The following is a 17,778-nucleotide window of genomic DNA, read 5'->3' on the forward strand; positions in this document are numbered from 1 at the left end:
CAGAGCGACAATATCGCCGCGTAGTATTGTGCTGCATATCAACGTGTAGCAACCAAGATTATGGTTGCAGTGGTGCAGATAGTGATGGTGGTGTGCAGTTGTGGTGGTGTTTGTGCGACTGTGTTGCTGTGGGTGCTGTTGTGGTGTTGTGGACGCGATGGTAGTGCGGTGGTTGGGTGTCGGTGTGGGTGTTACAACCCACATTTTTATCTAGTCAAGGTCAATAGTGAAATTTTCAAAGTCAAGTCAAATGAGGACTTTATGAAATAAATCATTTTTATTGGGACTCGATTGACCAAATCATTTTATTTTGGTTTATCTTATAAATTATAAATATATTTTGAAGGTTAAATTGGATACATTTTTAAGTTGGAAACTTACTTATATAATTTTGGAAGTGTTAGGATTAAATGTGATATGAAAAAGAGAGTTGAAAGACTTAGTTTGCGATTATGGGTCAGTGGACCAGCCATTTGACCCATTCTCTCTCAATTTCACATCAAAATACACACATGCAGTAACAAGAGAAGCAGAGACCGGCAATGAAGGGAGAAAAAGGGAAAGAAGAAAGGAAAAAGGAAAAGGAAAAGAAGAAAGGAAAAAGAAGAAGAAAAGAGGTGAGGTTAATCTCTTCAAGTTGGGTTTAATTTTTCCACTCTGTTTTTGAGTGATTAAGTATGATTTATATTAAATTTTTAGGGTTTTAACTTGTAGAATAAAATGTCGAATTTCAGGTGATATTTGTACGAATTGGAGCTCAAGTTTGGGGATTTCTTCATTTTCAATTTCAGCTAGGTAATGGATATTATTTTAGCAAACCCTAGAAATTTTATTTGGGATTTTTGGGATTAAGTATGTTTATGGAAATGATGATGTTGAGAGAATAATTAATTGAGAACTTATTCAAGTGTCCAGAAAATTTAATTTTAAGTTCTATCATTAGATATTAAGGTTTCTTGATTAGATAGATGATAAATTGGTTATTAATATCGTATTTCATTGGAAACGTTTATCAGCCAATCTAGCTTGTAGCTCATACCTTGTGAGTGGATAAAACTTATTTTTCAAAAATAAGTCTTCTTTAAATTTTAAAGTTATTTATTTTATAAAGTTGACTTCATAGCATGATTTTCAGAATAAAATGGATTTTATTATCAATTGCTTTTAAAGTTAAATTCAGTTCAGTTAAATTATTTTAGTAGCATGTATTATATTCTTATTACATGTTTCAGTATTGTTAAAGTTATTTCTAAAAACCACCAGAAAGTACCCAGGTGATTTTACCCCAGTCTGCACTGATGTGAATGTGTTTCTACAGTGTATGACTAGTTACAGTGATTTTACCCGCTCTGCACTGTCATGAATGTGTTTCCATAGTGTATGACCAGATTATCAGAGGTCTTTGAGACCCACTCTCGTACACACATAGGCTTTGGGTCGTGTACTAGGGTGATTAGCCTTTGGGGCAGCTCTGCGTACGTATGACCAGATTATCAGCTATCAGATTATCATATTTGAATGGCTTTGCCTTGTACATTGAGATTACTCTGTACATGAGTAAAGCTATTCATTGGGTACTCTTTTTGGTGTGATTTTTCAGTATTTATTCAGTTCTCAGATTTCAGATTATGGATTCAGTTAATTCAGTTTTCAGAATAAATCTTTCAGCTTCTAGTATTGAACAGCAGCAATATTTCATAAATTTTCATGAATATCAGATTCTTTATAATTGTTATACCTTACAGATACTTATCTAGAATTTAGAACGAAGAATTTTATAATGTAATCATGTTTAGTTTTTAAAGGCATTACTAGATTCAGAAATTCTCAAGGATTTAATAAAGTTAAAATTTTTAGAAAATATGCATAAATGGAAAAAGTTTACTTATTTGGAAATCATTCGCTCACTGAGTTATAAACTCATATATTTTTATCATGCTTTCCTATCAGGAGACCGTCAATTTTGAGATACTGGAAAAAGCCTGCTGAAGCGAAAGAGACTGTTTCATAGTATGTAATCTATAGTTGGGGAATTCATGTTTATTAAGTACTTGTCTAATATTTGGAGTGTCATGCACTTCGTAGAAAGGTTTTGACATGATGATGTTGTAGAAGTACTCAATCGAATTTTGTTATATTTTGTTGTAGTTGTGGTGGTATTAGAGGATGTGGTGGTTTCCAAAACTTTTGGTTTAAATGTCTATTTGAGATTTTGATGATTTTTCAGGTTGGTTTTCTCCATGTTACAGAGGAAACTCTGTCAAAATTTTTATAGAATTATGTCATGGTCAAGTAGGTCACGTTTGCCTTGGTGGCGGGTCCGGCATTTAGCTGACATCTACCATCAGCGCACGACACATGTCGAGTCAATTTGGTTAAATAGGGACGGGTCGTGTCATTTGGTATCAGAGCATGGTCTTAGAGTTTATGAGTAACATTGTATGTATCTGATGTTTGTATGTTACACATTATTGTAGGTAAGTCATGCGTGGTAGAGGTAGAACTCGCAGGCACCAAAATCCAGTATCTCAAGCTCCAAATACTCCTGAAGAAAGACATGTTGGAGGGGTCAGTAGGGCTGCTGAATCAGTGCACCAGTCTCAGGTGCAACCTGACCCCATCACTGATAGAATAGCTGCAGCTATTGCTTCCCTTCTACCAAATACCGATAGAGATAACTCTATTGAGAGAGCGATGAAACTTGGAGCAAAATTTTTTATGGGTACATCTAATCCAGCTGATGCCGAACTTTGGATGAAGACTTTGGAAAGCATATTTGATGTGATAGAATGCTCCGAGGATAAAAAAATTACGCATTGCTATATTTTTATTGAAAGGTGGGGCTGCTGATTGGTGGATTTCGTTTCGAAGTCGGTATCCAGATCCTAGTGTTATCACCTGGACTATTTTTAAGGAAGCTTTCTTTGAGACATATTATCCACCATTTTATCGTGATGCTAAACAAAACGAATTTTTAAGATTGGTTCAAAGGTCTATGTCAGTTGCTGAATATCATGTAAAGTTTGTTGAACTGTCTAAGTATGCAAGTGCCTTGGTTGCTGAGGAGAGAGATAGGTGTAGACGGTTCGAGCAAGGGTTGAGAGCTGAAATTCGGCCTATGGTTACTGCTCATGGGCATCAAAATTTTGGTTTGTTGGTTGAGGCGGCATTAAGGGTTGAGACAGCTATTCGTGAAGGAAGTAATCAAGGAGAACAGGTGACCTTTCGAGGTGGTAGTAGTCAATCAGGAGCTTCAGGAGAAAGGTTCAAGAAGAACAGAAAAGGATTTTGGCTAGGTGCCACTAAATCTGGCAATTTTAAATCTAAGTCTGGGAGTTTTAGCTCTAGTCAGGGATCAAGACATAGCCAGAGTTTTGGACAACAATTAGTGGGGAGCCATTCTCCTTTACAGAGAATTCAAGGAGCGAGGCAGAGTGAGGCTTCTGATCATAGGAGCTTTCCACAGTGCCAGTCGTGTGGGATGTTTCATCTAGGCTAGTGTCTTCGAGGGGTTGGAGTTTGTTATCAGTGTGGTCAGATGGGACACATAAGGAAGGATTGTCCAGCCAATCTCAGCAGATTGGAGCATCTCAGATAGTATCTCCTCAGCCAGGGATCGGTATGACCAGACAGAACAGGGATCAAATAGCTCCATCAGCAGGGTCGGTGGGGGCTACACAATCTAATTCTGCTAGGGGTAGTGCTTCTAGACAGGGAGCCTAGGCAGGTCGGTCCAGGACTCAGGGCAAGGTGTTTGCTATGACACAATAGGAGACAGAGGAGTCACCAGATGTGGTAGTGGGTATGTTATCTATTTTTGGTAGAAATGTTCGTTCTTTAATTGATTCGGGTGCTACATATTCCTTTATTTCTCACACACTTGCTAGCTATGCTGATCCAATGTCAGAGCCTTTAGATAATGAATTGGTAGTAGTAACTCCAGTAGGGGACTCACTTTTAGCAAATCGTGTATATAAAGATTGTGGGATTAGAGTGAACAATCATGAGTTGAAAGCAAATTTAATTCCTCTTGACATTCATGATTTTGATGTTATTTTGGGGATGGATTTTCTATCTAATCACCGTGCTTCGGTTGATTGTTTTCGCAAGGAAGTGGTATTTAGAAGTTCAGGAGAGCTTGAAATTGTTCTCACTGGGGAGCTCAGAATTTTGCCATCTTGTGTAATATCTGTCCTGAATGCTCAAAAGGGTTGTGATGCATATTTGGCCCATGTAATTGATACTCAGATTACAAAGCGGGCAATTGATGATATATCAGTTGTGCGAGATTTTCCCGATGTCTTTCCAAAAGACCTTCCGGGATTACCCCCAGACAGGGAGATATAATTTTGTATTGATTTGATTCCCAGGACAGCACCTATTTCACAGGCACCTTATCGAATGGCTTTGAAAGAGTTGAAGGAATTAAAGGTACAATTACAAGAATTGATAGATAAGGGTTTCATTAGACCCAGTGCATCCCCATGGGGAACACCTGTATTATTTGTGAATAAGAAAGATGGCACTATGAGATTATGTATTGACTATAAACAGTTGATTAAGATGACTATTCGCAATAAGTATCCTCTGCCCCGTATTGATGATTTGTTTGATCAACTTCGAGGTGCCTCGGTATTTTCAAAGATTGATTTACGTTCAGGTTATCATCAGCTCAGAATTATAGATGTTGATGTACCAAAGAATGCTTTTCGGTCTCGGTATGGTCATTATGAATTTTTTGTGATACCGTTTGGATTAACTAATGCCCCAGCTGCATTTATGGATTTGATGAATAGGGTGCTTTACCCATATTTAGATAAGTTTGTGATTGTTTTTATAGATGATATCTTAGTTTATTCTCGCAGTAGAGATGAGCATGCTGAGGATTTGAGGATTATTTTGCAGACTTTGCGAGATAAGCAGTTGTATGCTAAGTTCAGCAAATGTGAATTTTGGCTGGATAAAGTTGTATTTTTGGGTCATGTTATCTTAGCTGAAGGTATTTATGTAGATTCTCAGAAAATTGAAGCAGTAACAAAATGGGAACGCCCTACTAATGATACAGAAGTACGGAGTTTCCTTGGGCTAGCAGGTTATTATCATCGTTTTGTAGAGAATTTTTCCAAAATTGCTCTTCCTTTGACTAGTTTGACTCGGAAGAACACAAAATTTGTGTGGAATAAGGAATGTGAAAAGAGTTTTCTAGAGTTGAAGAAAAGGTTGACTTTTGCTCCTATACTTACTCTTCCATCTCCGGGTGAAGAGTTTGTGATTTATAGTGATGCTTCACGTCAATGATTGGGTTGTGTTTTAATGCAAAATGGGAAAGTTGTAGCTTATGCTTCAAGACAATTAAGGAAGCATGAGTTAAATTACCCAACTCATGATTTGGAGTTAGCTGCAATAGTGTTGGCATTGAAGATTTGGAGGCATTATCTTTATGGTGAGAAATGTCAAATATTTACTGATCACAAAAGTTTGAAGTATATTTTTGATCAGAAGGAACTGAATCTGAGGCAGCGAAGATGGTTGGAGTTGATTAAGGATTATGATTGTAAGATTGATTACCATCCAGTGAAAGCTAATGTGGTTGCAGATGCTCTCAGTAGAAAGACTAGTTCTTCCTCTTCAGCCAGTGCAGTTTATGCTTCTTTGATTTGTGAATTCAAGAAATTACATGCTCATTTGTTAGCTACTACTTCAGGTGCTGTATTAGCTCATTTTCAGGTGAGGCCTACTTTGATTGATAAGGTTAGAGAAGCTCAATCTCAAGACCAGACATTGAGAATATTGAAAGCGGATGTTAGTACTGGGTTAAGAACGGATTATGTGATTAGAGATGATGGGGCGTTGGCTATGGGTAATAGATTATGTGTTCCAGATATTCCAGAATTGAAGAAAGAGATTTTGGAAGAGGCACACAATTCTGCTTATGCTATGCATCCAGGTAGTATTAAAATGTATCATACATTGAAAGATCATTATTGATTGCTTGGTATGAAAAGAGAGATAGCAGATTTTGTATCCAAATGCCTTATATGTCAGCAGGTAAAGCCAGTTCGTCAGAAAAAGTAGGACTTTTACAGCCATTACCTATTCCAGAGTGGAAATGAGAACACGTTACTATGGACTTTTTATTTGGTCTTCCTCGTACTCAAAATGGTCATGATGGAGTTTGGGTGATTGTAGATCGTTTGACCAAAACTGCCAAGTTCTTGCCGATCAAAGCCACTTATACTTTAAATAAGTTGGCAAAGTTGTATGTGGATGAGATAGTGAGCTCATATGGTACTCCATTATCTATTGTATCTGATAGAGACCCTCGTTTTACATCTAAATTTTGGCCCAGTTTACAAGAAGCCATGGGTACTAAACTATATTTCAGTACAGCTTTTCATCCTCAAACAGATAGCTAGTCAGAGAGGACCATACAGACTCTTAAAGATATGTTGAGGGCATGTGTTTTAGAGTTCAAAGGTAGCTGAGATTCACATTTGTCATTGATGGAATTTGATTACAATAACAGCTACCACTCCAGTATAGAAATGGCTCCTTTTGAAGCTTTATATGGTCGAAAGTGCAGAACACCAGTTTGTTGGGATGAAGCTGGTAAGATGAAGTTAATAGGACCTGAATTGGTTCAAATGACATCTGAAAATGTGGAATTGATCAAGGAAAAGTTGAAAACAACTCAGAATAGACAGAAAAGATCTTGAATTTGCAATAGGAGATAAAGTTTTTCTTAAATTATCTCCTTGGAAAGGGGTATTGAGATTTGGTAAGTGAGGAAAGTTAAGTCCACGATATATTGGACCATATGAGATTATTGAACGGATTGGCCCAGTAGCATATCGATTAGATTTGCCAACTGAATTATCTCGAATCCATGATGTTTTCCATGTCTCTATGCTTCGCAAGTACATTGTAGATCTTTCTCATATTCTAGAGTCTCATCCAGTCCACTTGAAGGAGAATTTAACTTATATAGAGGAGCCAGTGAAAATTTTAAACAAAAAGGTGCAAATTCAGCTGAACAAGACGGTCTCACTTGTTAAGGTACTTTGGCAGAATCAGACAGTAGGTGAGGCTACATGGGAGCATGAGGATCAGATGCGTGTTCAATATCCTCATCTATTCGTTATCTAATCAGATGCCAGTTGAATTTCGAGGACGAAATTCTTTTATGGAGGTAAGATTGTTACAACCCACAATTTTATCTAGTCAAGGTCAATAGTGGAATTTTCAAAGTCAATTCAAATGAGGACTTGTATGAAATAAATCATTTTTATTGAGACTCGATTGACCAAATCATTTTATTTGGGTTTATCTTATAAATTATAAATATATTTTGAAGGTTAAATTGGATACATTTTTAAGTTGGAAACTTACTTATATAATTTTGGAAGTGTTAGGATTAAATGTGATATGAAAAAGAGAGTTGAAGGACTTAGTTTGCGATTATGGGTTAGTGGACCATTTAATTCAACCATTTGACCCATTCTCTCTCAATTTCACAGCAAAATACACACACACAGAGTAACGAGAGAAGCAGAGACCGGCAGTGAAGGGAGAAAAAGGGAAAGAAGAAAGGAAAAAGAAAAAGGAAAAGGAAAAGAAGAAAGGAAAAAGAAGAAGAAAAGAGGTGAGGTTAATCTCTTCAAGTTGGGTTTAATTTTTCCACTTTGTTTTTGAGTGATTAAGTATGATTTATATTAAATTTTTAGGGTTTTAACTTGTAGAATAAAATGTCGAATTTCAGGTGATATTTGTACGAATTGGAGCTCAAGTTTGGGGATTTCTTCATTTCCAATTTTAGCTAGGTAAGGGATATTATTTTAGCAAACCCTAGAAATTTTATTTGGGATTTTTGGGATTAAGTATGTTTATGGAAATAATGATGTTGAGAAAATAATAAATTGGAAGCATGAAATTATGGAACAAGAGGAAAAATTTAATTAGTTGAATTATAGCAACTTCTTGTCACTTGAATGATGTGGATGTCATAGTGATGTTTGGAAGTGAAGGTTATGTTGATAAATTAGTTATTAGTCAATGGATTATAAAGTGTGATTAGCTCCAATTAATAAAGGAAAATTTGAGAACTTATTCAAGTGTCCAGAAAATTTAATTTTAAGTTCTATCATTAGATATTAAGGTTTCTTGATTAGATAGAGGATAAATTGGTTATTAATATCGTATTTCATTAGAAACGTTTATCAGCCAATCTAGCTTGTAGCTCATACCTTGTGAGTGGATAAAACTTATTTTTCAAAAATAAGTCTTCTTTAAATTTTAAAGTTATTTATTTTATAAAGTTGACTTCATAGCATGATTTTTAGAATAAAATGGATTTTATTATCAATTGCTCTTAAAGTTAAATTCAGTTCAGTTAAATTATTTTAGTAGCATGTATTATATGCTTATTAGATGTTTCAGTATTGTTAAAGTTATTTCTAAAAACCACCAAAAAGTACCCAGGTGATTTTACCCCAGTCTGCACTGATGTGAATGTGTTTCTACATTGTATGACTAGTTACAGTGATTTTATCCGCTCTGCACTGTCATGAATGTGTTTCCATAGTGTATTACCAGATTATCAGAGGTCTTTGAGACCCACTCTCGTACACACATAGGCTTTGGGTCGTGTACTAGGGTGATTAGCCTTTGGGGCAGCTCTGCGTACGTATGACCAGATTATCAACTATCAGATTATCATATTTGAATGGCTTTGCCTTGTACATTGAGATTACTCTGTACATGAGTAAAGCTATTCATCGGGTACTCTTTTTGGTGTGATTTTTCAGTATTTATTCAGTTCTCATATTTCAGATTATGGATTCAGTTAATTCAGTTTTCAGAATAAAGCTTTCAGCTTCTAGTATTGAACAGCAGCAATATTTCATAAATTTTCATGAATATCAGATTCTTTATAATTGTTATACCTTACAGATACTTATCTAGAATTTAGAACGAAGAATTTTATAATATAATCATGTTTAGTTTTTAAAGGCATTACTTGATTCAGAAATTCTCAAGGATTTAATAAAGGTAAAATTTTTAGAAAATATGCATAAATGGAAAAAGCTTACTTATTTGGAAATCATCCACTCACTGAGTTATAAACTCATATATTTTTATCATGCTTTCCTATCAGGAGACCGTCGATTTTGAGATACTGGGAAAAGCCTTCTGAAGCGAAAGAGACCATTTCATAGTATGTAATGTATAGTTGGGGAACTCATGTTTATTAAGTACTTGTCTAATATTTGGTGTGTCATGCACTTCGTAGAAAGGTTGGTAATTGATGTGATGCTTGCATGTTGACATGATGATGTTGTAGAAGCACTCAATCGAATTTTGTTATATTTTGTTGTAGTTGTGGTGGTATTAGAGGATGTGGTGGTTTCCAAAACTTTTGGTTTAAATGTCTATTTGAGATTTTGATGATTTTTCATGTTGGTTTTGTCCATGTTACAGGGAAAACTCTGTCAAAATTTTTATAGAATTATGTCATGATCAAGTAGGTCATGTTTGCCTTGGTGGCGGGTCCGCCATTTAGCTGGCATCTACCATCGACGCACGACACGTGTCGAATCAATTAGGTTAAATCGGGACGGGTCGTGTCAGTGGGTGTATGTGTGCATGCGACTATGGTGGTGTGGCGTGTTTGTGTTGCTGTGGGTACAGTTGTGGTTCTATGGATGCGATAGTAGTGCGGTAGTTGGGTATGGATATGTGTGTGCCTGCGACTGTAGTAGTGTTTTCTGGGTTCGATGGTAGGTTCTCTTAGTATCAAGTTCTCAGCCATCGTCTGCATCCCTTCTCTGATGTTTGGATATGATTTTTGGTGTTTGGTATATGATTGGTGGTGGTTGTGATGTTGTCTACGACGGCGAGGTGATACTGCTATTGGTAGTTCAGCGAGTTGATGGTGGTAGTGGCGTGGAGTTACAGTTGATGTGAAGGCCAAGCCTGGTTGTGCAATAACATTATTTTGGTTGGTTTTTGCATTTTTTGTATTTTGTGGTAGTCGTGGGTAGTGATGTGGTGGTATTTTCTGCTCTGGTTGATTGTTTGAGATGGTGGTGGTGGTGCTAGAGGCAGTGGTGAGATCATGGTCGCTAGTGTTGTGATAGTCACAAATTATTTGGTTGACCGTGACCATTAAATTTGTTAAATTGTGATTAATGAACAATATGTGACAAATGAAAAAAAGAAGAAGATAAATTGTGACTAAGAAATAATGTGTGATCTAAAAAATTGTTAATTTGTGACTGTGGGTTTGGTAATTTGTGACTTATTATATTTGTAATTTGTGTCCAATAAATAAATCGTAAATTATAAATTATTGACTTGTGATTGATGAATAAATTGTGACCTATAAAAATTTTGAATTGTAACCTAAAATAGTTTGTGAAATATAAAAAAAAAAATGATCTGTGATCGAAAAAATAATAATATGACTAACTAATTGTTAATTTGTGACCAAATTACATATATCTACAACCTTAATATATTTAATTAATTAAATATATAATTAATTAATTAAATCATAAATATAATTTAATAAATATCCGATTTTTAAAATTTGAAACCTTTGTTCTTATTTTTGAAATTAGTGATACTTAACCTCTTAGTTATAAATTTTTCTCTATAAACTATAGCTTGAAAATGAATTACAAACTAGTAACGTTAATTAGAAAAATAAAATTGAGTAATGTTATTTATATTCAACGATTGTGTAATCATTTTTATATGGTAATTTAGGGGGATATATTCAATTGAGACTTTTAATAACTTTTGGGGATTTAAAAAGAATAGAAATATTCAATTGAAACTTTATGAGACTCTCAAAAAAGTCATGGTGTATTCAATTAAAACTTTTATAGACTTTTAAAAAAAATTTAAAAGTCACGGTGTATTCAATTAAAACATTTTAGAAGTTTTAATAAGTCTTAAGGTATTTAAATTCTAATGACTTCCAAAGACTTTTCTCTGGAGTACTAACTTTTAAGCAAAAAAGTACTTATATAATATCTTAAAATTTGGTTCTCATTAATCACGAGATTTTGGAAGACTTTCACAAAAAATATAGAAAATAAAAAATAAAAAAATTCAATCTTTTTTTCCTTAAACTTTCTATGGACATGTATAATTAAAATTTATTTTTTTCTCTTTATTATATTCCATTTATTTTCTTTCTCTCTCTTATTATTTATCTCTATTTTCTATGAAAAAATTAAATTGGATTCTTATAACTTTTTTTTTTTTGCTTTTTTCATTCATTTGTTGTGAAAAATATCTATCTTTTTATTAAATTTATATAAAAAATTTATAATTAAATTTAAATATATTGATTTTTTATTTTTTTTAAAAGTACACTATACTAATAATATTGAATCATATATATGTGTGTAATTTTGATTATTAATTATTTAATTAATGTCTTAAATTTTTATTTTTTTTTATTATATGGGAAGAAGAAGGGGAAAGAAAAGGGGAATTATGGGAACTAACAACTCATATGTGAAAATTTAACACCAGATCCATGTGAATTCTATTTCAAATGAAAAATTTCAAAAGTTTTTTGAATTCCACAAAAGTGTATAAAAATCTTAAAATGAGAATTCATAGAAGTTTATGAAAGATTTTCACTAATTCCATACAAATTTTTAAAAGAACCACAAAATCCACAAAAGTCATCACTTAAAAAAGTCCATCAAAATTTTCAAAAGTCCCAATTAAATACATTCCCCTTATTATTTGAAATAAAAAAAATTATAGAAAATTAATGCATTAAATAATAAGTTGCCACGTAATGTAGTCGTTGATTATGAATAGCATTATTCATTAAAATTAGACAATAATTTTCAACTCACAATATATAAAAATTAGCATAAATTGACGATATTTAGATTGACAATATATAAAAATTAGCATACAACTTAGAATGACGATATTTTGTCACATAAATTGAGAAAAATGATGGGCTTATTCAGTCATTCTCAAAATATTTTGGCGAGGTTCAATTATTGATTGATTATTAATAATTGTGGAAATATTGAAAAGAATATTGAGAGTATTTTTTGGGTTCAATTTTTTGGAATAAATGTGTTATTTTGCAAGGGATGGAGTAGTTTTTGAAAGAGGTGGTTCATAATAACAAGAAACATGTAATACAATATTTTTTATACTCAATTACATCCTTTTACTTATTTATTGGTTATAATCTAATTACTATTTTTCAAAAGTTTAAGAAATATATCAAATTTTTTTTAATCATTTTGCTTATTCATTGGGTATAACATAAACACAATTGCTATAAATGTATTATATATTCCAACCTCCCATGCATTCAAGAAAACTACTATCAAAATATGTAATTGTTATTGATAAGTGTGTTTTACTAGCAAGTTTAAGCCAATTTTAACTTGATTGTAAATTAGATTTTATGAGTATGAAACGTTTTTAATGTGTTTATTAATGTTGTTTTATAGGTTTATTGAAATGGCGAAGGATATGAAGAATGATCATTAATTGAAATTAATGACATGGATGGAAAAGACGTGTGGATACGAGGGCAAAATAGGCAAAGCAAAAGCGAGACGAGTGGCACCAAAGCGCCAAAAAACAAGGGAGTAACAGAGTGTGGGCGCCACGGTGCGACATTCAGGGCATTGCGGCCCCCCATTAATAATGAACGCGGCACCGGTTATTTTACCTTTTCATATAAAAATGACGGATTTTTCCTTCTTTTTATTAAGAGCTACGCTCTCTTTAATTGGTCAAAGTCACCAGCAAGAAAATAATCATAGAAATAAAAAATAAAGTTAGTGCCATTAGATATTCCTGTGGACGGAATAAAAGATATACCACAAGTATACATCACTCCACCGAATAAAGACGCGAGTAGGTGTGATTACATTTTACATACTATTTAATTTATTTTTAAAATTAATTATAAGTTATTACTATTTTACCAGCATCATCAAATAAGCCTCTCTCGTTGAGTGTAAAACTCCAGATTTAAATACCTAGATTAAAATAAATACGAAAAAAAATAAATTCTTCTTTAACATAATAAACATTAATGTCTTTCATTGACGAAAAAGAATTTAATAAAATTTTGTAATAAAAATATAAGATAATTAAATTAAGGTTAACTTTATTTTAAAATGAAGTAAATTTTTAAACATATTAGTACTAAGCTTGTCCCATTACAATTAACCATTTCGAATTATCTTGTCTTCATTATCTAAAAAAATGCAAGAGAGATAGCTTGGAATGAGCCAACGTCTAGTAAGAAAACTATAGGCACATGATGTATGTTTATCATATGTATGCATTACTTTGAAATAAATAGCTCTCTCCAATATGTATCCTTTTTTTTTTCTTTCATTTATTAAAAACTTTGATATTAACATTGTGAGCTTACCAAATGTATTGTCTAATCAATCAAAATACTGTGAGCTATTGTCATTTGGAACTCATTAAATCTTCACGCGTTTTATAGCATAGACATGCACCTCTTTTAAAAAATATTCGGGATATATATCTTTTTTAAAAATGTTTGTTGTCATATTGACATTTAGAAACTTTTTTATTTCTTGAAACATGTACATGCTTTTGGATGCATTTACATACATGAATAGGCCATGAGAAACATTAATGACATTAAAAGCAACAATCAAATAACATGTTCGCATAGTAACAATTTAGGTAACACGTTTATACATTTAACAATGTAAATTACAAATGAAGAAAATGTGAAATTTACTTACTTGAAGTGCTTCGTAATTTACTTTACGAATGACAAATAGAGACGTCCCCAACCGTCCACAAAATTAGTGTGCCAAAAATTTTATTCCTCTACTACTTATTTAATCTAGACCATTGTTCTAGTAAGTTAATTTATTTACTATTAATTTTTGTTAAAATGAAAATTGTAAATAAAAGTATCAAGAATTATCGAAAATAAAGTTGAGGAGTTCTGTTCAGATAAAAAAAAACACCCTCATTTAAGGATTATATGGTTTTACTACCATTGATAAAATAGTTGGTTAAAGAAAATTCTGTTGGGGAAACTATGATCAATTACAAAATATATGATTGAATTAAATCTCTCACAGAACATGTAAATGCATCATTCAAGAATTTAGACAGAGTGAAAAATATGAACAATTTAATAGCATAAGCGCAAATAAAATACCATTTTAGAATTTCTTATAACTTGAAAAAAGGAACTAAATTCTTAACTTATAGGACAAATCACATGTAAGAAACATAAAATTTGCAGACAAATGAAAGTTTCGGATTCATACATAATGTTATGATCGTCAAACCTAACAGAGTAAACATTTTTTATTCTATTTTAATACATACCTAACAGAGTAAACAAGCACGCGATGTTACATTATGTATCCATCAAAAAACAGAAAAAAAAAAATTATAACAGCATATAATAAGTCATTTTTTACTTATAACTAAAAAATGTAGTTACAAGATAGGCTTAAGGACATGCAAACACTTGAAGATTTAAAGGTCTTAAACTATCTAGTTTAAGATTAATGAGCTAATTACCAACCCAAGTCCAATCTTAACTACATGGACATATAACACGTATCTTATTAAAAATGTGCACATTTAAGGGATTTGAATAAAAAGAATTTGGCTTATTCAGAGTAGCTCATCTCTAACAATTTACAATTCTAGATAAAATAGTATTGAATTAATTACATAATAAAACTTGTATAAACCCTTCAAAATGAACTTATGTATCATATGCATAACTCCATAATTAAGCCTAAATTATCATAAATACTTCTGGTATATTTGAGCCTAAATTTTAAATCTTCTGAGGCTAATTGAGTAGGAAATTAAATATATTACAATGTAAAATATCTATTCTATTATACTAATTTTAAAATCTATCCAAACCAAGAGGGTGTATTGAGTTTGAAATAATGTAGTTTGATCCAAGTAACACCTAGAGAGGAGGTGAATAGGTGTTTAAGCGGAATTTTCACTAATTAATTAATAAATGCAACAAGTCACAATTATTAATTTGTCCAAATCATTTCACGTGCTTTACTATCCTATGTTGAACTACTGGAAATAAACAAAACACAGAAAAAGTAAATAACACACTTATTTGATAATGGAGAAAACCCCTTGCGAAATTAAAAACTCCGACCCCAAGCCAGTATGAATCCATTATAAACGAAAATTCAACTTACAATCCGCCAGATACAACCAACACAAGTTTTTTTGACCTCCTGACTATAATTTTCCAAAGCCCTTCTGGATTGCATGCTCCTGCACCAATTTTTGGCTCTTGAATTTGTCTATCTTTTGTGGATTCCTAAAAACTCCCCTTCCCTGATCTTCAAATCTCAACAGATGCTCTAAAAGAATAGTTTTTGGTGTTTGATTATAGTGGATTTGATGTTTTTGTGTGAATGCACCAACAAGATGTGGAATTGAATGAATAGATCAAAGTGTAGAAAGTTTTCACTCAAGTGAAGCAGTGGCAAAAAGTTAGCTGAGGACTCTCTGCTTTTAACGCTCGAGCAATCACTTAGCGAGCAGCTAGCGAAACTTTGATGATACTTCTTGCCTTACTTCACAACTCAAACCTTAACATACTTTGATAAAATTGTAACTTAGTCCACAACTTTTACACATATACAAATTGACCCCAAACTCTTGAACAATTACTAATTGACCCTTTTGATAATAGAATAGCCAACACAAAATCTAACATAGTTGAATATTCAAATTTAATTAAGAGTTAGTATTAAATATGGTATTGTGGATAACATAATGGTTTATGCTAGTCTTAACGTAAAACCAAAAACCACATGCAAAACCTAGTTCTGACCCGAAGGAAACTCCTAATCTTTGTCTCTCTCATTTTTTTCCCCACCCAAATAAAGTACAGCAATCTTGAATAACACATTAAATCATCATATCATCTAAAAATTAAAATTTTATTTTGTTAAAAAGGAGGAGAATTTATTTAAAACTTAAATACCAATTAAACACGATATAAGGGCATGATTACTATGGATAGTAAAGACACTACAATAAACAAAATTGTAACTTCCTTTTATTTTGTAATGCCTCTAGGAATGCATTGACTGAATTATATAGGGTGCCCAACTCCCACCCTCTGCTCACACTCTCGCTTCTGCTTCCTCCCTTCTAGCTCAATAATATTATAAAGAACCGAGTTGCGGGTACAGAACTCCCAATTCACAGACCTCTTAATGATTCTAGTTCTATTCTGTAAAAATAATTCTGTACAAACAGAATTGTTGTATTATAAATGTTGTTCAGTTTAACTTTTCAAACAAGCTAATTCGTTTGCAATTACTTTGAGACTCACCAAGCCCAATCTAGAGTAGACATTAGTTTTATCTCACGCCTTGCTGGCAGCCGCAGTATGGGGATTCGATTCCTGAGATATGGAATTAGACTCCTTGTAGGCGCAGTGTATATGCAACTCTTGTTCCCTGACCTGTTGGGAGCACATCCCTCAATTTACCTCCCTCACAAAGCTTTAGGGGTGGGGCGGTGAAGGCCCTCAAGGTTGAGGTTCAACCTTTAGAGTAGACATTAGTTTTTGTTTCTTATGTAGTACTTTCACTAGGCAGCAGCACCCAGTTTTGTGTGATGCGGCGCCACCACGCTGCTCAAAATTTCAAGACACAACGCCCAAACGCGACATTGCCGCCACTGCGAAAATGTTTTAGATCCAAAAATTTTCCAAAAAATTAAAAAATTTTAAATTTAGGACAAAAATTCACATTCCAAAAATAAGAAATTCAAAAAATGAATTTTAGGAAAATGAATTTCAACCCTAAAATTCATTATTTATTCTTGTTGGTTTAATATGGAGTTGGATTTGATACCATTTGTTAGAATTTAAAAACTTTATGAATCTCAAGTATTTGAAAACCCATTTTCTTTTACTTTATTTGTTGCTAGGATCTTCCATATCAAATCATAAAGAGAATTAAAAGTGTAGAACATACCTTGATCCATGGTGAATGAGTTTGATTACTGGATTTTAATTCTGAATCTTGAATTGGGCGTTCTTGATTATTGCTTCTAGATCTTCATTGCCTGTTCTTGATCCTTAATCGCGGGTTCCAGATCTTTCTCCTTGATACTCTTTATTTTATTATTTATGTGTTGATGGAATGACACAAAGAATGAGAAGTCATGTATGAATTGGGATCCATAACCCTATACATATATCTCCATATGGATTTCGATCAATAATGAAATACAATCTAAAGGAATCTGGTCTTTACAAATATTTAGGCCGATACCATATTTAAGATGCCTAAAGCCTAATAACTTTAATTCTTTATTAAATCACTTTAAATGAATTTAATCTTATGATAATCTTCAATACACAATTAAGTACAACCCAACATGTAAAATGTCTATCTCATTTTTTTTTATTTTTTTTTTTGCCTCAGTCAATTAAAGTAATGCAATCTCGGAGACCACATTAAATTATCATATCATCTAAAAGGTAAATTTTTATTTTGTCAAAAAGGAGGAGAATTAATTATTTAAAACTTAAATTCCAAACGTGCTATATGAGCATGTTTACTATTAATAGTACAAACACTGCAATTGTAACTTTTATTTTGTAATGCCTCCAGAAATGCATTGGATGAATTATAACTGGGGTGCCCAGCTCCCGCCCCCGGCACTCACCTTCGCCTCTGCTTCCCCCATTCCAGCTTGATAATATTGTTGGAA

At 32.9% G+C, this 17,778-nt stretch overlaps 1 protein-coding gene and 2 long non-coding RNA genes across 3 annotated transcripts; all 3 read left to right on the top strand.

The window, feature by feature from the left end:
• The first annotated feature begins 525 nt into the window (after positions 1 to 525).
• Positions 526 to 2,008, top strand: LOC111407983. The gene is made up of 3 exons (XR_002705261.1): positions 526 to 617; positions 735 to 795; positions 1,951 to 2,008. It is a non-coding gene; the product is annotated as an uncharacterized LOC111407983 (long non-coding RNA).
• A 4,495-nt stretch (positions 2,009 to 6,503) lies between these two features.
• On the top strand, positions 6,504 to 7,146 carry LOC111408578. Its single transcript, XM_023038323.1, has 3 exons — positions 6,504 to 6,609; positions 6,728 to 6,778; positions 6,845 to 7,146. Exons 1-3 carry the CDS (start codon positions 6,504 to 6,506, stop codon positions 7,144 to 7,146), a joined length of 459 nt encoding a protein of 152 aa, XP_022894091.1.
• A 396-nt stretch (positions 7,147 to 7,542) lies between these two features.
• On the top strand, positions 7,543 to 9,508 carry LOC111407984. Its single transcript, XR_002705262.1, has 3 exons — positions 7,543 to 7,642; positions 7,760 to 7,820; positions 9,155 to 9,508. It is a non-coding gene; the product is annotated as an uncharacterized LOC111407984 (long non-coding RNA).
• Positions 9,509 to 17,778: the final 8,270 nt, after the last annotated feature.

Source organism: Olea europaea, chromosome 13 (genome assembly GCF_002742605.1).
Source record: "Olea europaea var. sylvestris chromosome 13, O_europaea_v1, whole genome shotgun sequence".
Taxonomy (NCBI): domain Eukaryota; kingdom Viridiplantae; phylum Streptophyta; class Magnoliopsida; order Lamiales; family Oleaceae; genus Olea; species Olea europaea.